At 35.8% G+C, this 26,479-nt stretch overlaps 1 protein-coding gene across 15 annotated transcripts in view; it reads left to right on the top strand.

Moving 5' to 3' along the window:
• PARD3 (par-3 family cell polarity regulator) overlaps positions 1 to 26,479 on the top strand; it is a 425,937-nt gene that overhangs the window by 207,128 nt on the left and 192,330 nt on the right. For all 15 annotated transcript variants that reach the window (XM_042889264.1, XM_042889270.1, XM_042889262.1 and 12 more), the window contains 6 exons: positions 688 to 779; positions 3,014 to 3,097; positions 11,085 to 11,210; positions 12,418 to 12,800; positions 23,150 to 23,289; positions 24,860 to 24,988. In XM_042889264.1, the coding sequence (XP_042745198.1) occupies positions 688 to 779; positions 3,014 to 3,097; positions 11,085 to 11,210; positions 12,418 to 12,800; positions 23,150 to 23,289; positions 24,860 to 24,988 (954 nt within the window). The remainder of the gene's footprint in view (positions 1 to 687; positions 780 to 3,013; positions 3,098 to 11,084; positions 11,211 to 12,417; positions 12,801 to 23,149; positions 23,290 to 24,859; positions 24,989 to 26,479) is intronic.

Genomic DNA, 26,479 nt, shown 5'->3' with positions numbered 1-26,479 from the left:
TAGGTGTAAGAAGGGTTGTAGATCATCATTACTGGTGGTCCTGGAATTACCCTAGAAAGTACACCATTCCCAACCTTGACATTAAAATATGTTTGGTAAATAATGCATATGCTTTTTGGAAAGTCAAATTAAAAACAAAATAAATTGTTATCATTGGAGCCTTGTGTAACTCCCTGATGTCAGCCATTCGTGGCATGCTGTGAATAAAGTCCTGTGATAAAAAAATGTTTAAAGATGTATTGGTAGTTTGTCAAACTACAGGAGCCACAATTTTGTCTATTGTGAGCACCTTGGCGAGCTGCTTCATGCCTAGCTGAATTCCTAGTAACCAGTGCGGAAAGAGCTCTGTGGGAGTTTGCACCCACACTGCTGACTGGCAGCTGTCTTTCTGTCCCAGTTCATGTGCCTTCCAAACAGATACTGCCTGTGATAGCCTCTGTAGCTTCTATACATACAGCAAAGTTAAGATATAAAACTAACTATTATTAGAAAGAAGCATGCAGTGATGAAAATGATTTACAAAAATTTCAGGCAGCAAATAAAAAGGGTTTTTTTCAGTTGTGGAAGCACATATTTCCACTTCAACTTTGGTAACAGCCATAATTTGAAAATGGGACACCGTCATTATTACAATAAACAAAACTGTTAAACGTAGATTAATGAGATTTTATCCTATTTAATACCTAGGATGAAGATCGAACAGAGGAGGACAACAGCAGAGTTGAGCCTGTTGGACACGCAGACACTGGCTTGGAGAGCAATACCAATTTTTCCCTGGAGTAAGTTACTGGCAGAACACATTGTTTTAATGATGAGTTTTGAGACTGAACATTGACTTGCAAAAACCTCAGGACCTGCTCTTAAGAAAGTGGGGCAGCCTTTTTTAGGTCATGTGTAGGTTTGTTTTTAAACAATTTATTTCACACACCCTTTTAAGGCAGTTTTTAAGAAACTTAAAAAATCTTGTGTCTAGGATAAACATTGGACACTTAGTGTTTCTAAGTGCTGATGCTAAGTGCTGATTTTCTGCCTCAAAGAAGATGCTTATTTGATGGAACTCTGAAAACTTGGTGGAAGGAATTGGGTCAGTGGTAATACAAATAAATTAACAGACAGGAATTTCAAGGGGGAAAATCTTATTACCTGTGAACTGTTCACAGTCTGCTTGAGAAGGCGTGTGGGATCACAGAAGTTCACATAGTCAAATGGTGGCATCTATTAAACAATACCTGCTGAGTTTACTCCATTCCATTTACAGAATCTCCTGTTATTTCAAAAAGTGCTTGCTAAATAGAATTTATGGAATTTCTGTCAAATTTAATACTTCTTGGTGTTGCTTTTAATTAACTCATTGGCCTTGCAACATACATGGCCTCTTTCTTTTCTGTTTTGATATCATACTTCTTTGTATGTTTGTTTGAAATACTTGGTGCAAACATGAGAAGATCTGTGAGAAGCAGAGTTGAAACAGTATCTCTCAGGAAGGGGTCATTTCTTTTCGTTCTCCATTTTACAGAGTTGAAGATTTGAATTTGGAATGTAATTTTGGGAAAAAAAAAAAACAGTAGAAGAAAAATGAATGCATCGGCCTTAAATGAATATATTAGAAAAAATGGAAGGTACTTGCTCAAGCAGTAGAACAAGTTAAATAGTGTAGTCTGGCTATGAAAACTGGATTTTTATTTAGGCTGTTCTCCCACTTATGACAGTTCCGGGAGGATCACAGGATGACATGAATTTGGGTGTTTTTTTTTTAGTTTTTTTGTTTTGTTTGTTTGCTTGTTTGTATGTTTACTATAATAGGAAAGTCAGAAAGAAAGTTGATCATAGGTGGCATAGGTATAACAGCAGTAATATATGTCTTTTAGAATATCTTCAGGGGAAGGAGACATTGCTTGATTCCTATGAGTCTCTCTGCATGAAAGTTAATAAAAATGTAGCCTTACTGTACGGTGAGAAGAAAACAAAATTAGCTGATACATAAACTGGGATAGGAAACATTGCCAAGTGCTGTAATATCATCAATCCTAAAATGCTTGTCCAGAGCTGAAGAATAACACTTTTTTTGGCTGTTGTCTATCAGCTCTCCCACACTTTCAGTGCTTTGTAGGTCTAAACAGTGATAACAGAGATAGAGAATTTCCATTGCATAATTTAAAAAATAGGTTAAAAACAGACACAAAATGTGGCATAAAGCAAGCATAAAACTTACCTTAAAATTTGAAGAAAAAAAAGTGGAAGAAATGTAAATCACACTAGATTACAGAATTTTTGTTGACTTCCTGACAGTGTGTGATCTGGTTATTTGCAGATTCCAGATTAAGTTTTTGTGGTGTGCCACGTATGATCAAGAGCCTACTGAAGGAAATAGAAAATCTTTTAGTGCTATCACATGGCATTGGTCTTGCTCTTTGCTCCATTTCTAGGTGAAATTTGATTTATATACTTAAGAGAAACAAGCTTCTCAAAGATGTGTGTATGCATTGTATACATATATACATACAGTGCCAGGAGACATGGAAAAAGTGTGTAATGCTAGAGAGAGGAATAAGTCACGAATTGAGATTGTGTCTTTTGATCAGATCTGTCACTTCCAAATTACAGAGAGGCTTGGCCTTCGTGCATTATTTTCTGATCGGGGTATGTAGACCTCTTCAGGGTTTATGGGCTATGCTCTACCTTTCCAGCTGTGTACGTGTTTCAAAATATTTATTTATATTTATAATAAGGGAGAAATAGAACAATATCCATATGATGATTATGCTTATTTTGATGCAGCAAACTAAGTATCAGTTGCTTTGATTTTCACTTATTTTATTAATCAAACTATTTTTAATGATTGATTTCCTTTCATGCCATCAGATTACTATTCAGGTATGTAGCATTCAATGATGCTTTCATCACCATGATGTAATTTTTGGAATGTTCTTGTTTTTCTGTGCGTGTTTGTGTGGGGTTTTTTGGTTCATTCACAGTACATGTTCACATTCCCTCATTCATCGTTGTCTCACAGTGATATGGTAAAGCTCGTAGAAGTCTCCAACGACGGTGGGCCTTTGGGAATCCATGTAGTGCCTTTCAGTGCCCGAGGTGGAAGGTAACGTATCGTGTAGGATTTTAATTGAATCATAACTTGCCATGTTTTATCTTCGTTATGTTAATTCTTGTATTGTGTGCATTTAGTTTATGTGGAATGTTGAATGTTTCTTAAAAGGAAGCCTCACTGATTAAGAAAGGAAGAAATGCAAGTTCTCCGACTGTATCCTGTAATGTAAATGTTCTGCTTAAAATAAGTTAGAATTGCAGGGTTGTAATGTGATCCCATGGAAAAGTGAGGTATAAGGATGTTTCCCTTCTGGCTCTTATAAATTATAATCTGCCCCTTTAGTTCAGGTGGATATTTAGGCAGCATTTCCCCACTGACTGTTTTTAGCCACATGTTCCGAAATATCAGCAGTCTAAACCAGAGGCTTCCTGCATCTGCACTTGATAAGAGAGGAAGAAAAAACAATCATTATTCTTTTGATATTTGGTATTGTCCCATCTGTTGGAGTTAAAAATACACAGCAAAAAAAGTTGAAACATTATGGTTTTGGAGAAGATTAACATGTTTTGATTGACTCAGAAGCTGGAATTACTAAAGCTGGAATGGTTTTCTTAAAAGTGCAAAGAAAATAGTCTACTTTAAAAAAATCATTGAGGGGATTATAACACTAAACCGTATGCACCTCTAATGCTTACTTTGGTAGAGATTTAGCGTTTAGGTCTTTAATCAAAACACTAGCATAGTCTGAGAAAAATAGCTTTACTGTCATAGTAATTAGCGGTGGATTCAAAGCTTTTATGTGTGTTGAAAAAAAATATTTGTCACTGATGGAAGCGAATTTTATTTTGTTGCAGCATCAGCAGTGCTCTGACCTACCTTGACTGTTTCTTTCTCCCAGCAGCTGTCTCCTTCTTCCTCCGTCATTTGGGGCAGGGGTATCTGCTGCTCTAGAGAGTTTACTCTGAGCTGAAAAAGCCGGTGGGAAGAGATGCTTGTCCATGGCTTCAGAGAGTGGGGGATTAGCCAGAGATGGAGAGGACCTCACTGTTTACAAAGCACTTTTCCCATGCTTTCTGTGTAATTGTAGATTTGGAGGAAGACCAATGCTCTTCTGCCCTCTTATTTCTCACTCCAGCACACGGCTGTCCTTTCCCTGGCTGCAAAGCACTGCTACACTGAGAAAAATTATTTGAGCAAGGGATCTGCTCAATAAAAACATAAGTATACAAAACTAAAGTCAATAAAGACTTCAAGCGTTGTCCAAGAAAAAAATATCGTATAGATTGTGTGGCTTAGCGTAAAACCTATTCCATTTGCCCACCATGTTTTTCATCTGTTTGATGTTCAACTGCAGTTACCCTGTACTTTCAGTTCTTTTCTTCCAGTTCCTTCCATGGCATTTTGAAAATGTTACTTATATAAGCAGTGGTTATTAAAATGATAAATTTTAAAAGTGTAGAACCATACTGATTTTCCTCTTTCATATGCTGACATATGCAGTCAGCAGGGGCCTTCTCCCACCAAAAAAAAAGTAAGCACCCCAAATATTTAAAAAATATGTGCTTGCTTTATTTAGAGAAAATATATGGCTCTTTTGTGGAAGGCTTGGATTTGGAGTAAAATTTGTCTTCTGTATTGACTTTCGATCTTCGACAAAATTTGTAAGGCCTTCTTCTGTATCTGTTTAGATGCTACTGATTATGTCCCCTAGCAAAATGAGGGTTTTTTTCCTTAACAAAAAATAAAACTCTCTTGGTTATTCTCTGAGAAAAGCACTGTTGATTTATGCAGACATGATCGTACTTTCATTTGCTTATTATCTGTCTATTTTTACCTCTACAAATCCATCTGTCCTTTATTGGCCTTTTGATCATATGCTTTAGGTAACAGTTTGTTCACCTTGTCAAAAGAGAGGAGGGGTATACATATTCATCACCTTATGGCTTGAAATTTGTTGAGATAAAAGTTTTGTTTACAAAATCTGCTTGCACATTTTTCCAATGATACAAATGAGATGGTAAGCAGGATAGGAGGCATGAAAATGAATGCAGAAAGAAGGAGAAAATAGAAAGTGAACACGTAAGTATTTAGGTAAAGAGTAAAAAAGAGAGGAAAAGAATGAGAGGAATGAGCTTAAAGGGAAAGAAAATTCTCAATCTGTGCAAAACTACAGAAGAAATTAGGTGATCAGAGAGAAAGCACTCAGGTTTTGGAAGCTTAATAATAATTATGTCATAACTTATCATTAGATTGCCTTTTCTACTTTTAGGCATCTTTGAAATCTTCTCAAGCTCTGGACAGTTGCTGAACTTCTGCCATATTTTTGTCTGAAAGGAGGTTCAGCTGACACAAGGCATATATAAAATAACATCAGAAATCTCTGTGAATAACAGTGGGGAAAGCTCCAAGACACAGTCCCAAGACTACTGTAAAGTCTATGTTATTAAAACAGAATAGAAAAGGATTTGGATACTCACCTGAAAATCCTAGAAAAGCGCTGCCATTAATAAGTATCAGACGTTGTTTTGGTGCAAAGCACTGATTCTGTGAGGCTTTGCCTGTTGTCCTTGCTATCAAAGCATGCCAGGGAATCCAAGATAAACCATAATTCTAAAATCTGGCAGCTAGAAATAGTTAGGACATTTAGGATGTATAACCTAAAAACACGGATTAAGAATATTAAGGAAGTCTGAGAAGGATGCGAAAAATAGGAGACTGAATTTTCTTGTCAGTTTAAATCAAAAAGTTAACAAATTTTATTGAACAGTAAAAAACAAAATCTATTACAAAATTGATGCATACACAATCCCTGTACAAGAAAATTGTTACACATTCTTCTGTAGTTCTCTTATTTTCGTGCTTTTAGTAGAAGTGCCATTTCTAGAATGAGTTTGTATTTCTCTGTAAAACTTTGGTTCTTCTTCTCAAACACAAAGAAAATTCAAGTCACATCTAATTGGCTATTGTGTACACTGAGATCCCTTCATGCCACCTTCAAGGTGTCTTTCTAACAATCCTATTGTATTTGATCGTCTATTAAGTATGTGTTAACTTCTTTTTCTGCATTTCCAGCCTTTTAAGTTTCAAAAGTAGCCATTGGGAAAAGATTCCTGTGGAGTAAATGTAAATTCCCTCACTCTTTTAGCTGAATTCAAGGCTTTCTTTGTCTGATCTCATCCTTTTAAAAGTTACATAAACTTAATTTGAAGTAGTATTCAAGCTGAGATGTTGAGGAGTGGTTGCCAAAGATTGGAAATTGATTCCGGAGTTCAGGCATGAAAGCTGATAAAGTTATTCGAGTGCCCTGCTGTCGCTCGGAGAGGTAAATGTTGTGCAAAGAAGTTTATGTGCAATTTAGCATTGAGCAGCCATTATAATTTATCTTGAACAAACAAGCTGATTTGCCGACTCAGACCCTCTGCTCTCGGGAAATTGGCACCGTCGCAACACCGTTGTTGTTCCCGTACCTCAGAGCTCTCTCAGCGTTGCCTGGTTTGTGGGAAGCTGCTATGCATCTGCTTTTAAACCAATCATTATTTTTGTCCCTTAATCGAGTTTTTGCCTTTTCATGCTAGTGACTTTACATAGACATCTAAATTGGTTATTTTCTGTTCTGATTTGATTATATTAGTTAGTTTGTAGGTAATAGGTAAATAACTTCAGCGTGTATGTGCAATGGGCATTGATGGCTGAATCGTTTTCTGGATGTTCAAAATCATATTTTTATTACTCTCATGTATTTACACTGTCAGTTTTTATTATGACAAATTATCATCATTTCCATACAGCTGGGTGGCATGTGGGGAGTTCACAATTTCAAAGAACTACTCAGAAAAACTCAGGCAATTTAGATGTCAATAAAACACTTGCCGCTTATTTCTCAGTTTTATCACTGGTTGTAATTTGTATTTAGAACTGAAATGTTAACTCATGTAGCTGAGTTTATTTTAATTGTATAATTAGAGTAATGAACCTTGTGGAAATACAGTGGTGCAAATGCTAATATAATCTAAGCTGTTTACATTCCCAATTATGTATTTAAAACAAATACTAAGATAGATCTGTGTACTTCAGTACTGTTTCCGTTCTATCCCCATATCAGTTAATGCTAGCATAAAACAGCACAGCTACCAAATTTCCAGTTAGAATTGTTGTTCCTGTAGGGTTGCAGCTTTGCTATGTGTTTGCAGAGTGCAGAAGTTCATACATTTAGCTCCACAACTTATGTTGCAGAACGTATTTACTGACTTGAACTGAAGATTAAGCAAATACAAATGCATCCATATATTTCTGTGCTACATTGTTGTGTTCAAACACACATATATTTATATATATCAATATTGGTTTTGGTATTTTAGACTAGATTTATTTGCAGCCTTTCAAAATTTGTAGCTTTCCTGGTATAGGAAAGGTAATACTGAAACTATAGCAGAGTTGCCTCTCAACTTATTGGAGTTAGTGCTGGTACCACGTGGCAAGGAAAAAATCCAATTAGTTTTGTTTACTGTATCAGATCCACGCCATTTATCTGCGCTTACTGCAATAGCAAACGTGAGTTCCAGTAATGCCTTTTTGAGAGTAAAATTCCAACATCTGACAATCATATGCTGAAGAAATAGTGCACAAAATTTTGTTACTAAAATTTTCAGGTACGTACATTTCTACAAGTTCTAGGACAATTTACTCACCTAAGCCAAGTTCAAGAGATCATTTACAGAACGGTGTCTAAAAGGAACTTTTTTCCATATGTCTCTTTAAAAATAAATAAATCAGAATTTGGGCATTGTGAAGATCCTGGTTTAAGATTTGAGGCAGGCCTTCATCCAGCCTTGAATCTGTTCTTAGTGTCCTCAGTTAGGCTAGCTCTAACATCTGTTAGAAAGAAAATTCCTCATGAACACCATATGTTGTGTCTGAGATGTGCAATCTTGCATTAAGAGAATTCATAGCCTTTGTTTAATGAGATTATTTGCAATTTTGATTGGTAGCTCACTTATGTGTTACGTTACCACTGGTTAAAGATTAGTATGATTTCTACTAGGTTCAAGGATGTAGGTAGGTGAATTAAATTTAAGAAATGAGAAACCATGCATAAAGATGTCTTGCATTAATAATTTATTAATATTACTTCAAGATGCAAATTAGTAGAAAGTTATATTTCTAGAAAAATGCTATGCAAAAGCCATTAATAGGCCAATTGCCTTGTATTTGTAAGTATGTGCAGATGTTGCAATGAAGTAATCATAGCATTTTACATAGTGAATAATTGCCACAATGTTAACTTTGAGTATTGTAGTTTATGTAAAATGTTTTATATCTACTATGATAATATCTTGAGATTTCTGATCTACAGCCATACAAACAAAAGGTCCTGTGCAGTTACTATGTATGCTGTCATGTAACCATTATGTACACTTCCAAATTATGAATTCTGTGGGCATTATAGTGGGCACACCCACATGGAACTGCCGTTGGGTATGAAGTAAGAGGAAAGGAAGAGCAGACGCAGTCCTTGCCTCTCCTCCTTCAAATATTGTGGTGCTTTTCTCTCAAGTATAATCTTTTCACTTCTGATTTTTAATTGCTCTTTCCCTTTTAGAGATAACTTTCAATAACTTCACACTGTGGGCTCTACCCACATTGTCTACCCAGAGAAATTCAACAGTTTACATGTGAAAACGTAGCAAATTTCTATTCTAAACATCCATTTTAAATGTATCAAAGCTGTAATTCTGATAAAATGAATGTTGTTAAGTCATACATATATTTGTCTTTTTCTTAGAGAAATGGACATACTTTTATCGTTGACATTCGTAAATATTATGTTAGTTCTTTCTGAAACTAAAAACATAATGCTTTAAGTGTTGTTTTCTAGAATTTTTGTTGTAAAAAAAAAAAGCCTGAGATTGTACTCAAGGCTTATAGCAGTGAATGGAAGTAAAAAGGAACAACTATTTTAAAATTTTCTTCTGTGTTTCACTTCCTGTGACAATTTCTCAACAAATAACACATGTTAGCACAATTATTACAGCACAACATGATCATTAAGCTAATGTTCGGTTGTTATGGATTCTAAGATTTTTTATTTCATGCAAACTGTTACAAACTATTTGTGGGAATGGCAAACAGTAAACCACCTAAAACCATCTCAACAGTACTTGCCAGATCATATCCAAAAAATTAAGTGTTTCCCTATGTAGGTGACTACTAGCTAGGTTTTTACTTTGGAAAAACGCTATTTTTTAAGGGAGATGTGGGGTTGTTGAAAGGAATCTACAAAAAGTGGAATTTTCCAAACCCAGAGCGTATCAAAGTGGAATGGGGAAGGATAGGACTAGATACACACCAGTACCTGTTTTGTTTTCCAAATATTTTCTGAAATGCTTGGATTCTATAAGAATGATACTTCAGCTTGATGGAATGTTTCTGGTCATTGTGTTTGCCACTGTTACTGCAAAGAAACAGATTGCTAATTGTTACAGCTGAGCTAAAGTTGATCCCTATCACAGTTAGCATCAGTGGCTGCACCCAAGCGGTCCATTGGGAACCAAATGAGGGTGTTGAAGGTTTGCCACTTATGGGACCTCTGGAGGCTGAAGATTAGGCTTGCAGTATGCTGGATGTTTGTAAAATACACAGTATCAGTTGAAGACAGAATAGTATCAGTTAAATGTTATTGTCTAATTCAGGCTTAGTTTGATGATTTGTGTTGTCAAAATGATTTATGTTGTTTTTCTCAGAGTCTGTTTACATGTACAGATTCTTTCAGCATCATGCCTTAACGTCTCTAGAAGTTTCCAAAGTGGAAATACTGAAAAAATTGTTTCTTTTACTCCTTCATCTGGTTTGTAAAGAGAAAGCATGACTGTTCTGTAAAATAAATGTCTTGCAGGCATATGTTGGTGCTATCTTGAGATATTTAGGATTTAAAGTGGAAGACAAAGTTAAAGTTAATTTTGCTTTTCTGACCCATTTGATGAAGTGCTCAAGTACATATCTAATTTTTGAATCATAAGGAGTCCATTTAGTCATCACTGACTACTTATTTTCTTTGAGGTATTTGTGAACTGCAGTGCTACGTTTATTGTAATTTTTGTTCTAAAAGGCATATTGTAATCTTGCAATTCCTGTCATGCAGCTAAGGGCTGCCTTGTATGCTGTGAATTTGACCCTCTAATACACCCTGTAAAGCTGATATTTAAAACAAAGAAACGAACAAACGAAACAGAATTCAGTGTTGGTGCAAGAATAATCCTGAAGATTCAATTCTTCCTCAAAACAAGAGTTCATTTATTGAAATAGGACTGACTTTTCAGACAGTCCTACCAATACTTCAGAAATTCCCTCTTCAGGATCCATTTCATAATTTGGGCTGAATATTTATTTGTATTTTCTCTCTCTGAATGTCAGCAAGATGACACTGTACATAAGCACTAAGGCAGAGGTGGTCAACTCACTGCACAGAAGCTATCAAATGGTAATTGTTTATTACTGAACCAATTCATCTAAGATAATACACTGAATTAAAAATGACATTTATGTTTTTATTTTTAGTTTCCTCTTTGCTGCCTTGTAAGAAAAGTTAAGGCTTACAATAAATGCGTGAGATGACCCCACATTTCACTTGCACAGGAGCAGTAATGAATGGCTGTCATAATCTTTGCTAATTCAGAAATTGAGTTTTTAAGTTAAATTCGTTCAACTTCAGTTAACCATTAACAAAAGATATGCATGGAACTTCTTGGTGCTAAGTTCTACTCTTCAGATATCTATGCCTTTTTCAAGAATAGATCTGATGTCCTCATACTCATTGATACTCTTAAATGACATGCTTGTTTCACCTAGGGTCTCTGTTTCATGGATAATGGATAATAATTCAGGTAATGCTTGTAAATTATTTGAAAAGTTGGTGTCCTGTGCCCAGGTGAAGATGTTTTAAAATTTAGTTTCTATAATGATTATGATTAAATACTGTCAGTATGATGTTATATACTGCAAACTCTTGGAACTGTAATCATTTGTAATCTTAATGTTCCAGAACCCTGGGGCTACTAGTAAAGCGACTGGAGAAAGGTGGAAAAGCTGAACAAGAAAATCTTTTTTGTGAGAATGATTGTATTGTCAGGATTAACGATGGGGACCTTCGGAATAGGAGATTTGAACAGTAAGTTTACTTACTGCATGATACATTTTGTTATTTAATTGTTAGCAGTGCACCATGCAGTAGTCTGGGGCAATACAGTATTTAAGTAAAAATGATCTAAGCTTGATTTGGACCAGGGTAGCCATAGTACAAAAATTCAAGATAGCTGTTGTCATTAGAATATACACAGTTCCCATTTGATTCTTTTTGCTGTGGTTTTGAACATTACAGACTTGGACTTCTTACACTGATAAACTGTTTATGATAAACATAAAGTTCCCACATGATTTTTGCTTTTATACTTGCAATACATTATGTTCAATATATACAAAGAACAGAGAGGCTTTATTTTTTAACATCTTAAAAATAATTATAGTTTTATGTGTGGAAACTAAAGGGACTATATAGAGAAAGTTTCTGGAGAAGTTTAAGACATGGTAAATTTTTGTGTAATGGAAGTCTGAAGTTGGTAGAATCCTGAAGGAGTAAACGAGAAAGACTTTTAACACTGAAATCAGTTTGTATGTCACACACAGATAATTAAAGTAGAAAGCAGAAAAGAGAGATGCAGAAAATGTCTGATTTTAAACATGCTACATATGTTGAGAGGCAGAAGAATATCATTCAGGCTGATTGTCCTGTACTTTAACAGTGATTTGAAATGCATTCTTTATATCTTTATCCGTTATTGGAACATGACCCCTTAACCATATGGTAAAAAGTACCTTGTCTCCACTGAGATTCTGAATCAAAATGTAAGCCTGAGGAGACTTTTTGACTTTGGTGTATTTCCCTTTGTGACCTAGTGCCCAATGTCTGCTTATGACCTAGTCTTTGTATAAAGTGTAATTTTCATTCCAATAATTCTGTCGTCACTGCGATTACTGTATCTGAAGAAGCAATTATCAAGGTTCAAAGCAAAAAAGTATGTTGCAATCCTTCCACAGAACAATCTGCCTTTCAAGATTGTGGTTAAAATTTTTGCTTTTCTTAGTATTTGGAATGTTAGTTTTTAAACATATTTAACCATTGTGTTACCCTAAGGCAATAAAGTTAGCAACAGGCAGACAAAGAAAACTAATGAACAGATTCAGGTTTTAGACTTTATGCCTCAATTTCTGCTATTCTGTCAGCTCATGTTGCTTAATTAACATCAGTAATTATGCTTATAATGTCTTGTAGTCCGCCAGTCCTAATTTGCTAATTTTCTGTTCATTTTGAAACCTAGAGCACAGCATATGTTTCGCCAAGCCATGCGTACGCCATTCATTTGGTTCCATGTGGTCCCTGCAGCAAATAAAGAACAGTATGAGCAATTGTCCCAAAGCGAGAAGAACATGTACTACTCCAGTCGGTTCAGCCCCGATTCCCAGTATAACGACAGCAAAAATATTCACAATTCTGGACTTCACACGTTACAGAGAATGTCTAGAGCGGGTAACCAGTCTGATCAGACCGAGTCCTACTCGCAGCTACCTCATAGTGTGAGTTCATCAGGGAAACCACCATCGGGCCTGGCACCGTCGCCTCAGAAAGTTCTCACCTCCACTGCAAACAGCGGGTATAACACCAAAAAGATAGGGAAGAGGCTCAGTATACAGCTAAGAAAAGGTAAGGCACCAGTGCATTTCTCACATACTGTAAGATATATGGGTGTAGTGTATGTCCTTGTGTGCAGTGCCATTATATTAGGCAAGGCAGTTTGCAGTAGCATAGGAATGGCAGTGGATTTATTTCTGAAACACAGATGCTACTGGCATTCTCAAGCCAAATGATTCCGTTGTCCGCAACAGCAGTCTTGCAACATATTTACAGAAGACCATTTTTGAGAAGGCTGTGACCTTATTTCCTATCTGTTAACAAAAAAAGAGAAGTGCTGTGGGTTTTACAGCTTCTGTTGGCCAAGACCCAGGGAGCAAAGAATTATTTAACTAATAAAAGTAAATAAGCTAAAATGGCCTATATTTTGTAATTTCTGTACATTTTCTGTATACTCTGTATTTTCTGTAGATTTCTGAACTTTATGGTTAGCACGACTTTTCAAATTGCAGTTTTACTGTTAGATTTTAAAAGTCTGTTGAATTGAGTTGGTAATATGGACTTGGTTATTTCTAGTTAGCATGTTTTTCTTAAATCCACTGGGATGTGAAAGATATTGTTTAAACTGTAGAGATGAAATGTGATATTTCCTATCTGATGTAATTTGAATAAGGCTGAGAGACTTTAAGAGCAGAGAAGAAAGTGGTGCATGCTTATCTTGACATCTGTCTTGTATGTATATACTACATGTAGATGCAATGGTACACCCATGGAATTTTTATCATATAGTAAATGCCCTTAGTGAGAAAGTTTGATATTTTTATATAATTACTATCTAGATGCTTTAAAGATTGTTTAAGTTACAGTGAAATGGTACTTAGGTGCAAGTATTTCTTACCTGCTGATAAATGCTTTTTAAAGGATTATGCATGCTGTAAGCTCTGTGATATTAGAATGAGCATGTTTAGGGTAGGTATAATTTTGTCTCTAGGAACAAGAACAGTATTTACGTTTTGCAACAAAAAGTTTACCTGTGTGACAACATTCTTCATGAACTTTGTTTTCCTCTTAGGAAATTGTATTTTCCTGGTGTTGATGATGTTTAATTATTGTTTTAGTAGAAAGATATCAGAGACAATGCATTGAATGGTAGAGATTTTAGTTTCACAGGTGCCAGGCTTCTTGTCACATTATCATCGTGCTTTCTTTTCTATGAACTTCATGTGAACCACCAGATTGTGTCTTTCTGGTTGCTGAATTTTAAGCTCCACAAACTTAGATGACATAAGGTTGAGTTGACAGTTTGCTTCTGTTGTTGATGCTCCTTCAAGAAATACTTGAGGCCATCAGCTCAAGTCAGCCTGTTTGGAAAAGCATTTTGCTATTTGATGTGTAAGGAATTACTGTGCTTACAAGCAAACTCTCAGTCACTGCAGACTTTTACCTATTATTTTTTGTGTCCATTGGAAGCCTATAGAAATGTCATTTGGACATTATGTAAAATAATTCCTAGCCAGGAGTGTAAATACAGTTTTCAAATAATTTAAAACCATCAACAAATGTATATGGAATATTGAAAAATAACATTTTTGCACGAAACGTGACAGAAGTGATAAGAGAATGTAATTGTGATTTATTATGGATACTTTGACTGTGATATGAGTTTATCTTGGTCCTCTTGCACTGGATAATATTTCATCAATAATTACTCCCCCAGGTTTGTTAATAGCTTTGCTAGCACCACTATTTTAGATGGTTTTGCAGAGGAGGAGATACCTGCTACCTGCTGATGGAAAGTGATCTACAAAGATACTTAACATCTAGTTCACACCAGAAAATATTGGATGTCTCTAATGCTAATAAAAGCTTTAAAACCCATATCTAAATTATATTTCAGATGTTTGTAGGGAATATTTGCTCTTACTGCTCCTCATATGAGAATAATACATTTGTAGAAATTACACCTAGCTCAGATGATGGAGAGACAGAGAGGAACTATTTAGTGTTCTGTTCTTTACGCATGGTGATATTAAAAAAAATTAAATATCTGTGCATAAAGAAGGATACCTTTATATCACTGCTGTCTTTCATGTGTCCGTGTAATCCACTGAGAAGAATTAATAACGTGAGTGTTAATATCCACTGCAAGGCCTCCCATTTTGGCTTGCATTTGATCACATAACAGTGATTTGATCACTGTTAACATAAATGTGGAATAACAATCAAAGTAAAACACTTAAGTATACGCCAAGTTTGTTACAAATACAAGTACAACAAGGATGTTGATTGTTTCTAATGAAGGATGTTGTAATAACACAAGCTTTATGGAAACTTTACAAATGTGCTTTCTTTGTGGCTAACAGACAGCAGTTATTTCACCAATTATCATCATTAAATTTGAAAAATGAGTACTGAGGCATACAAGCTTCATCTTGAAATTCACATTTTATTTAACCTGGGTATTCTGGTTAATGATGTAGTATATGAGAGTTGACTCCTTTTTATTACAAGGAGAGCTTTATTACAGCTGTGTTTCTGTGTATTGCATGAGCTATATTATACAAAATGACACAGTAAGATAGCCCTACAGTATGTGCTTCTGTAATTATGATTTCTTAATATTTATTGCTGTTTTGGCATTTTAAAATAACCTGAACTTTCATAGGATCTAGCAGTTTAATAAAGTCAGAAGAGAAGGTCAGTCATATGTTTCAGTCAATGCAGAATGTTTGTTGGCTTTTCTAAATGAAAATGGATATCTGTTTATCTTTCCTTAAAGGTCAGGGCCTGAACTTTTAGCATATAGATGTAGGGTTTATTACTGATATTCAAATGCTATTAAGGGTGTATAACAATCTGGCTTAATAGTTCACACAAATTAAGATAGCACAAGAGATGACAGCCATCCTGTTTATATATATTTTGATGTAAAATCACAGTATGTACAAATAAATAAAGCAGTTCTTAACAGCTAATAGATAGAGAAAATAAGATCACTGATATAACACAAGTGATATAGTAAGTGTCAGGACAAATTTTGATCTCATATACAAAAGTACAGTTCCAGAGTGATTTTTTATTTTTATTTTTTTTTTGCCAGCAAGAGCCAATACAATTGAGAGAGAAATTTAGACCAGCACTTATAAATAATAAATAACCTATCATTCAACAAAAGATTCTAAGGCTCAAGTCTCTGAGCTCTTGTGGCATTTAACCTGATGCTCACTAAAGCATTCAAAACGCTGCTTTTCAGTTGGATGTTATATTAATCAGATTTCACATATGCTCTTTTTTTACATCACTGTTCTAAGAAAAACCTGAAGTACTCAATCTTTGAATTAGCTTGCTCAAATTTGATTGCCCTTAAATATGGTAATACTCACTGTGTTGGATCATATCTATCTATAACTACATTTTTGTCTGACTAAATTAAATATATCATTCTTCAGCTAAAATGTCAAATCTGAGCTCTTATTTTCTAAGTTGATTCTTTTCTTTGTTGGGCAGGGAAGAACTTGATGAGATTTAACAGGAGCAAGTGTAGAGTCTTGCACCTGAGGAAGAATAACTGCATGTAGCATTACAGGTTAGAGGATGACCTGCTGGAGATGGCCCTTGTGGCGAAGAAGGCCAATGGTATCCCAGAGTTCATTAAAAAGATCATGGCTAACAAGTTGAGGAATGTGATCCTTCCTCTCTACTCTGCCCTGGTGAGGCAACACTTAGACTACTGTGTCCAGTTCCAGGCTCCCCAGTTCAAAAAAGACAGGGATTTCCTAGAAAGAGTCCAGCAGAGCCCCACAAAGATGATAAATAGCCTGGAGCATCTCCTGTATGAGGAAAGGCTAAGGTACCTGGGTCTGTTTAGCCTGCAGACAAGATGACTGTGGGAGGGTCTGATTAATGTTTATAAATATCTAAAGGGAGATGGGGGGCAAATGGGTGAAGCCAGTCTCTTGTTGGTGTGCAGTGATAGGACAAGGAGTAATGGCCAAAAATTTGAACAGAGGAAGTTCCATGCTAATGTGCGGAAGAACTTCTTTACAGTAAGAATGACAAAGCACTGGAACAGAGTGCCAGAGAGGTTGTGGAGTCTCCATCTATGGAGATATTCAAGACCTGTCTGGATACCTACCTGTGCGACCTATTGTAGGGTACTTGCTTTTGCAGGGGGGTTGGACTCAAGTTTCCTTCTAATTCCTGCGATTCTGTGATTCCAGTTCCATCAAATATTTCCTTGTTTTCTCTTTGAAGAATTCTTTACAGTTGGGCTTCAGTCTGTATCTCTGTGCTCCCAGAGCACAGCTTAACTGCCAGCCATAGCCCGAAGAGTATTTATCTCTTGCAAAATATTATAGCTTCAAGAGAAAGAATGAAGTGATGGAAGTAAAAAACAGCCTAACAGCCAGAAAGCTGTAGGAATTGCCGGGTCTGTCACAGAAAGGGCCTCGTACCATGTTCTAGGAGATGCTTAGGTCTGAAGGAGGCACTTCAGTGCACAACAGAGAAAAATGTGTAGTTTTTTTATGTGAGGAGAATTACAAGACTTCTTGCTCTTCAGTTTCCTCTTGGATCCCTGTTTGCTTGTTCCCCCTTCTGTAGTTGCTAATGATGCCTCTTATTGCAGCTTAACACTGAAGACCTACCAGGTGCCTGGTCACTGCACAGTGTAGCACTGCAGCACTCAGCCTTGCAACACATCTCTTTTTTTTTAAAAAAAAAAAGAAATAATTAGAGGCAGAAATGAGTTCTTATGGATAGCTTGTAAGAAAGCTAAATTAAAGTATAAAAAAAGAAATTAAGGTAAATAAAATATATTAAGATATTGAATGCATCCAGAGGGTAACAAAACTGGTCACAGGGCATGAAGGCTTGTCGTCTGAGGAGGGGCTGAGGTTATGTGGCTGTTCATTCCAGAGAAAAGGAAGCCAGGAGGTGATTTCACTGCTGTCTGCAGCTCCCTGAGTAGAGGAAACAGAGGGAGGTTCTGGGCTCTGCTCTTGGAAACTGATGACAGGATGGGAACAGCACAAAGATGCATCAGGGTGGTTCAGACTGGGTTTGGGAAAAAATTTCTTTACCTTGAGGGTTTTCAGACACTGGAACAGGCTTCCTGGAGAGGTAGGTGACTGATGCCCCATGCCTATCGGCGCTCAAGAAGCGTTTGGATAGTGCCCTTAAAATTACACTTGGTTAGCAATGAAGTGGTCATTGGACTTAATGATCTTGTAGGTACCTTCTAACCAAACTGTTCTAGAATTATATCATATTTGCTGTGGAGTAAAGCGTATGGATAGAAAATCACTTGTTTTACTTGTGTTGAATGGTTTATACAGTGCAGCAATAAAACATGGAATCCTAAACTTGACTATTAAATTATCCTGCATTATGTATCTGAACTGTACAGATTTACATGCATTTTTCATCATATTCTCCTGTTTTCCCACGTTTTTTTTTTCAGCCAGACTTTGAACTGACATTTTAAATTTTTATTTAAAATTTCTTTTGAAATGATTGAAATGTTCTCTTAGAAGCAGGCTGATTTTAGATTCTCTTTGGAGATGCAGTAGTGGTATTTGTCACTTCTGAAATGTAGTATATTCCTAAATTGTTTAAGTGACCTTGAGAAGTAAGATTTAGAAGTGAAGCAAATAACTTTTAGCATTACTACGCACTGAAGAAGAATACCTTTCCTTTTTTTTTTTTTTTTTTCATACTTCTGATCATTATGTACTAGGAGTCTTAAAGAAAGAAAAAAAAAAAAAAAAAAAAAAAAAAAAGAGAGAATGTTCATTCCAAACCATGCAACTGCATAAAAAAATGAGCATGCAATTGTTTGTATTGTTTGGGTGTGTGGCTGCAGCAATTTTATAGACAGCTAAGAAACAGACTCATAAACAGTCATTTGCGTCCACAATAATGCTGATATTCTGAAAATATGGAGCTTAAATTAAAGGCAGTAAACCAACTTCTAAGGAAGTATCTAAAATGGTCTTGGTTAGATTATTGAAGCCCCTAATGATGAGGAGAGGATATTTTCAGTTCAATTCTTTCATGAGGTTCAGTCCTTAGCAAAAACTACTTTCTAGGGTAAAATGATAGGATAATTATTTTGGAAATCATCCATCCATCCACAGATCTCAAGGAACAGTCCATGGTGAAAAAGCAGGAATTTGAAATGCTTGGAAAGAGAGCATTTACTGTGATTATTGCCACTAAATGCTCAGCCCTTCTAGTTAGTTTTGTTGTAATGTTATCTCTCCCCTTATAGTTGATAATTTCATAATCCAATGCTTTCATTAAGTGGAGATGTTTTATTTTGTAATTCAGTTGTTTAAACTACTTTGTGTCACGAACTGTTAATATTAACCAATATCCCTTATTATTTTAAGAAAATGAGATTGTGTTCTTTGTCTGTACTTTTCCTTTACAATCCTTTATTCCATCTGAAAACTGTTCACCCACATGGATTTTCCATATTTAGGATGTTATAAAATTTTGTCTGCGTCCTTTGTGCTAGCAAATTGCCCAATTGTATCATTATAAAATATTTTGATAAAAATGTCTTAGAAAGCACCTGAAAACTCATGTACATTGTCTTTGAGGAGAAAGAAGAGCATGAATTACTTCAAGCTCTGCTTACACTCCTGAAGGGGAAAATACTATAAGAGACGTATTGTAAATAGTAAACAGTACAGATCTTTCAGATTTTCCTCATTCAGTCTCTGAATTAATGTCCTGTAGAGAGTGACGTGTAAGCAGTGGAAGCAGTGTTGAGGAGATGACTGCTTTTTGTCTCATGTTCTGGCAGTATTTTTCCCCAGGGGCCCATTTTGCTCTGGAGAATTTAGACCTGCTGTTGGTGCTGATTGAGGACTGCACAATTTTTGATGCAGGGGAGGAGCCTTGGAAAATGAGAAATGTTACTCCAGACACTCTTCCTACAGTTTAGAAGATAAACATAACGTTACTGAGAAATTAAACACTTCTTTACTGGAAGATAACAGAAAATCTAGCACTCTCCAATAAGGTTTAAAAATTATTTTAACATAATATCAGTTTGTGATCAGACTAATTCCAAATGATTAGGTAGTTTTCATTTTGAACATATGTTTAACGATTTCCATGAAGGATCTTTCTTTTTCCGTATCTTATTGCTAATAGAACCAATATCCTCCAAAGCACCAACTGGAGCATGAAATCTGCCTCAATTCTGTTTGCACAACAGAGCTGCTTTGCTATTGCCTCTGCTGTTTTTATTCACCTAGTACTTCTTTGTCTTCAGGTCGGAGCTGGCTGAGCACTTTCAGGTAATGTGACCTTAGGAGGTGTGCTCAAAATGGCATTCAGGAGAAAAGGGGAGCTCTAACTTGTTGAGAGAGCTGCTGATTTATCAAAAGGAGCTTAAGAATTTGCATTACACAAATTAGTGGGTGATTGTTAAACATCATTATCACTTGGTGTAATTTGATAGTTGTCAGAGATGACAACTATAGAGTGAAGAAGACGTGTTCTGCTGTCACTGATTTCAAAATCTCTAAGATATTGCATTGAACATAGCTTAGATAATCTGGACCTTGCAAGCTAAAGCTCCTGACTTTGAGTAGGACTCTCTTTGTTTTCAAAAAGATGGAAATTCCTTATTCTTTCACCTCTTATACTGGTTTGTCATGTCCAGTTTCTCCCATTTTAATGCTTTTTTGTTATAAATCAGAGGTATCATGTTGCATTGCCTCCTACAGTATCAGAGGCGTCTACAGCATGTTTGCACAGTTAGCCTACCTCACAATTTTACATTCTCACGACTGAATATATTTTAGCAATGGGGAGATATTTTTTGTCCATTGCTGTTAATGGGGCAACTAAAATGCATGGAGTAGGGATAACTGAATAAATTTTGTGTATAAAAAGGAAGAAGAAAAGGAAAAAAAATGTTTGGAACAATCCAGTCACTGAAATCATATTTATTTTTGGCCACACCCATTTATCACCCATTTAGTGTTGTCAATCCTAACTTAAATATAATTAAGCATGGCAGTTTGTGAAGCTGCATTGTCCAGCTAAGGGCAGCTCTAGAACACCAATAGCATAGTGACGCTGTGAAAAAGCCAGCTGTAAATGAAGCCAAGAGCTGCCTCATACAAAGCTGCAGAAAGCAGCAGAGCAGAATGAAACCCAAGTCAAAGCCCTTTCTTTCCACATAAATGAGTAATTAGAATTTTATTCTGCTAATATCTGGACTCAGTGTGGATCTTCAGCGTTCTTCTCACTTTGGTCAAGTCTTTCTGAATAGTTGACAGCAGAAAATGCCACAGTCCAAGCTTCTATTCTGTGCACATTTGTAATGTGAATGTTTCATCTTCTGTTGTTTGTTTTTTTTTCTGGGGGGGCTTACAGTGGAGTGTGTGAACCAGGCATCTGTAATAACACCATGATCAAGCTGTGGGAATTAAGCTTATTAATAATGAAATATTGTCCTGGGCATGTTGTCCCACTCTGATAGCACTTTAGAAATCTTAGTGCACAAAACATGTATTTGAACAGCAGTTTTCTACACAGATCCTTAAATTAAGGAAGAGATAAATTCCATAAAAAGCGGAGATGCTACTTAAAAAACCCAACCTTTCACTTTTATAGATCATTTTCACATGTTGCAAGGAGCTAAAGAGATCTATGAATGTTTGAAGCATCATTAAAATTGTGAGGTCTCCAAAGTAAAATATGGATGTTAAGAGATCTAACATTTTTTCATCTGTATGTAATAGCACTGATAAATTTTATATCAGTCTGAAAATGACTGAAAACTTTCAAATTCAAATATCAGTTTTTTCATCTATCTCGAATGCTGCAGACATAAGGAAGGGAACTCGTGTCACTGAATTTGGAACTGATCCAAATTTCCTGAACCATCTGAGCTGCACACACTTGCTGTGGGTAAATCAGGACTTAGATACTTTCAAGATGAAGACTTTAAAAGGTTGTGTTTTCCAACCCCCAATCACCTGTGTCAAGTTCTTGATAACAAATTATATTGTGCTACATCTTAGTCAAATACAATTGTGCAGATTTCAGAATTATGTGTATAAGCTGATACCAACTACATTGAACTGTTCCTTCCTTTTTGCAAGTGTGAATATTAACATGCATAATAGAAAAACTGACTTAGCAAATGAACATGGAGAAGATTAAGGGCAAAATTAATTCAGGCTTTAACCTCAAGTAATTCTGTGTGTCCTTCACACAGGATGCACTAGAGGCTCCAGATTGAGGACTGTTGTATAAAATCAGTGACTGTCCCCATGATTGTATACATATTCTGTGTTGTGCAACTTTTAGGGACCATAACTATGCATGTGGAAAGGACCTCACGTAAAACTGATATAGCTGAGACCTAACTGCAAGTTACCTAAGTCAGTCAGGTAAAAGTCTAAAAATCTAAAATCTAAATCTAGATTGGCCTTGAAATGTAGACGTATTTTGACAACTTCCAAGGTGTTTCAAATTGATGGTGCCACTCTGGAGGCTCTCGATCTGTCTGTCTGATTTTCATGCTGAGTTAAGTATTCTGAATGGACCTTGTCTGATGTGTAATGTCACAGAGACTTCAACCTAGAGTTTCAAAGATTGTCAATAACTTTGGATTCAGAGGGAAGATCACAAGTCCTATTGCTGGTGGGGTATTACCATGAGGTACAATTCAGAGACGAATGTCTTCTAGATATGAGCAGGCCTCATTTGCCATATGTACAGGACTTTCTTGTAGATTTCTTATGGTCACCTTAGAGGTCTGCATCAGCCAAGTGCTGTCAATTGCACAACCTCCTGGCCTGGCCCTGGCACCAGCTTGCACATCACTGTGTGGAACAGCATGTGAGGGATTTGCCAAGAGCCAGGTCAGAAGCCCATGGGGCAGAGGAGCTGCTGAAGAAATGAGCAGAAGGAATGAGACCACGAAGTTACGGTTCTGCCCATTCATGCTGGGGCCCATATGGGAGTTGACGAAGCCCTGTGGCGTCATGTCTAAGGACTTGCTGAAGAAGCTGCAGTAGAAAAAGAGGGGATTATTGACAATATCCAGATTGACATGGGGGAAGGCAGTGACAGGACATCAAATATGTTTTGTTCTGGTTCCTTGTCACTCATCTAATCTGAAATAGAAAGTTGGAAATATGGCAGTGACTTGGAAATCATAAGAACAGTGAGTTTCATGAAGGGCCTGCTAAGCCACCTGTGCCAAGAGTCACTACTTCAGTTATATTGTGCTTTTTTTCCCTCTCCTCTACAGTAACTATTATATCTTATATATTATTTTTTTCTTGGATTGTATCAGTGAGATATGCATACATTCTGCTGAATGAAATTAAAATGCAATATAAAATAAAATGCATTTTCACAAGTAACATTATACATTCTTTATGCAGGTACAGAGGGCCTGGGATTTAGCATTACTTCAAGAGATGTTCCAATTGGTGGCTCTGCTCCAATTTATGTGAAAAACATCCTTCCAAGAGGTGCAGCTATTCAAGATGGGAGACTAAAAGCTGGAGACCGATTAATCGAGGTGAAGATGCATTGCATGTCTGTGTTTTGGCATGAACCCACAGTGTAATTTACTCCAAAAACTCTCAATAGCTTATATGACAGGGGAGTAGTGCTACTGAGAAACAAGGCTACTTCACTCCTGAAGGGAGAATGGCCTCAAGGGAATTAAATTCCCCTTAATATCTTCTTGCAGACCTAGCTGGAGTGATATCAGATGTCACCTTCCACAGCTCTTCATTGCTGTCCCTAAGCCAAATGACACTGGAGGTACAAGTGAGATTTGTGTAATTGCCTCTTTGTGCACTAACTTCACTTTTCTGCCAAACTGACTAAGTCAGCTTGAATTATTTCTAGAGCACATAGCCTTCTGTAATTATTGTAATTGCTGAAAGTATGTCAACGTAACCTGGATGACGTAGGTAGGAGACTGAGAGGCATCTAAAAAGATGATTATGGCATCTCAACCATGTGAGCTGTGATCTTCTATGAAGGAAAAGAAGAAGATGGTTTCTAACACCGAGTTCCCTTGCTTCACACTGTTGATGTGCCCGCAGTGTTTCTGAAGAGGCCTGAGAATACCCTGTCTTTCCCTGGCTTCTCCCTTCCTCAAGTTATCTCACGCAATCACACTGTGGAAAATGTTCCATTACATACTCCACACTTGGCTGTACTGTGTAAGTGGCATATGGAGGCCAAGGGATCAGGTTACTGAAAATAAGCAAAAAAAACCCAAAACCCTCCCCTATGTTCTTTTGGGGATAAAGAGTTTTCTACTTTGGGCACAGTTTATTTTGGAAGATGCATTTAGAATGTATGTATGTACAACACCAATGTAAAGACAGAATCTGTTTGGATCACACACGTTGGTTTTCATCAAAAGAATTTTATGCAAAAATTCATGTAAAAATACTGGTAGATGAAACTGCTGTAGAGTATACTGTGCTCTGTTGTTGCTTAAGTACAAGGAAACATTGCTGTCTTGATTCTTATTTGCATTCATATGTGAAGAATGCATGTTTAATTAGTAAGACAACATCTGGCAGAATTTCTTATGTTCTTGAATGGAAATGAGAAAGTGTCATAAATAACAGTAGTGAGAGTGGAAAATGAGAAAAAGAAAAACATGAAGAAAGCCAGAGAAGAGATTGACTAGAAGAAGGAAATAACAAAGAAGAAAAAATTACTATAAATATTAAATACGTGTGAAATAGTGTGGATAGTAATAATATGCGTGAAAGAGAAATAAAACAACCATATAAAAGTTAAAATTAAATGTATTTGATAGAAGCACTTTGAGGTTTTGAGAGTACTTTGGCTACAGGTATGAGCCAGGTTTCTGAAATATTTCTAGACAAAGTGTATGTGGTCTTTTTTTCAAGATCACATAAATATGGTTTGAGTTTATTTGTGTAGTTTATTTTTATAATTTACAGCAATTTCTCTAAGTGATACTGACCCAGGAAGCAGTGCTTTTCAGTGGCATTTTTAAAAAATATCATCTCATGAGAATCAGATAAATTTTCTACATGAAATCTAATATTTTTCCTATTTTAGTGTCTTACCAAGTTCTAATATTTCCTTTGTCTCAGGTGAATGGAGTTGACTTAACAGGCAAAACTCAAGAGGAAGTTGTATCCTTGCTGAGAAGCACCAAGATGGGAGGGACTGTCAGCCTCCTGATTTTTCGACAGGAAGAAACATTCCATCCAAGGGAACTGGTGCGTAAAATAGAGAGAAGCTAAGAGATTTATTTAGATGAATGTGAGCAAATGATCTGATCTCTGTCACCTACTAGTAAACATATGCACTGCGTATAAGGAAACAAAATAGTATTTATTTAGGACATTTCACATGAATGTTTATTATCATCTTTGAGATCTAGTATTGGAATTAAATATTTGTTAGTAATGTATAAATGAGAATTTTACTTTGAGTGAAGATGTTTACTATAGAAGTAGCTATTGGATGAACTTTCTTTGAATGCATGGAGACAAGCAATTATTTCATATCTTTCACATGGACAAATCTATGCTTGAAAGCTTGCAATTTATCCCACTACTTGCTCACTAAAATATTTCAGTGCATATACAATTATGCCAAAACAGAATATGTAAATACCTAAAAAGTGGAATATATAAAAAACAGTAGCCTTTTTTGAATATAAATGAAACCTCTCTATGCAATGGAAACCCTGCAGTTATTAATTTATCAGGGTAATTCAAAAAATGTTTCTGAGAAATTTACATCAAATGGAAATAAAATGATGTTTCATATTGTACCTATTCCACTTGCATAATGTATACAGAAGTTTTCTCTGATAATTATTCAAGATAATTTCTGTTATGAAAAGATAGACGGTGAATGTAGCAGTCTTACTTTGTTCTGTATTCAATTAAACTGCTGAAGTTATCTATTATTTGTATTATCATAGCTATAAATAGCTCTAAAAATAAATTATTTGGCTTCATTATCATAAAAATGGACAAATATAAGTGGCTTGTAGTGTGATGAATAGATTCTATCATTTTTCTATTGGTTTTGTGTTATTTTGAATGCAAAAATAATAGATTTTTGTTTGGCCATTTCAAGACATTTAACATTAGTCTTTTATTTTCAAAACTACAATTAAACTTAGTAAGTCAAAATGACAGGGAATGTTGTAAACGTATCACAGTTGTAGCTGAGTATGCTTGGAATACGACTGAAAGTATTGATGCATATACATGCAAGTTAAAATGAAGAGAAATGAACCATTTGAAATCATATTATGCCCTACATTAATGCTGCACCCATGAAAGCAATCTGTTTATAATTTCCTATGATGTGTAATTTTCACAGTATTGCTATCTTTCATAAAGGTGAATGAAAATGCTTTTTAAGTTTTCTAAATAAACTTAGAAATAAGAAAATTATTAATTTTGTGTATATTATTTCTATACTAAATATAGGAAATTACATAATTAAATAGCGCGTAATTTAACTTTCTATTTTGTTTGAATGTCTTATAAAAATATATGGTGTGAGTATGGCATGTATTTAATGATAGTAATACTTGATTTAGGTCTAAAAATAACATGAAATTAGATCCTTTAAGTGAGTTTAACCTCAGTAGCCTGCCTGCTGCTGCTCAGGTGATACTCTGAGCTATTTTGGCAGACATCAGACTAGAGAAACCAGGTCTTTTTGTCAGGTGGGCTCTTCGGTCAGAG

This window comes from Lagopus leucura, unplaced genomic scaffold (assembly GCF_019238085.1).
Source record: "Lagopus leucura isolate 7727_CA_CO unplaced genomic scaffold, USGS_WTPT01 Super-Scaffold_100157, whole genome shotgun sequence".
NCBI classification, from domain to species: domain Eukaryota; kingdom Metazoa; phylum Chordata; class Aves; order Galliformes; family Phasianidae; genus Lagopus; species Lagopus leucura.
Note: the sequence above shows the minus strand (reverse complement) of the source record. Positions and strands in the feature narration are given on the sequence as shown.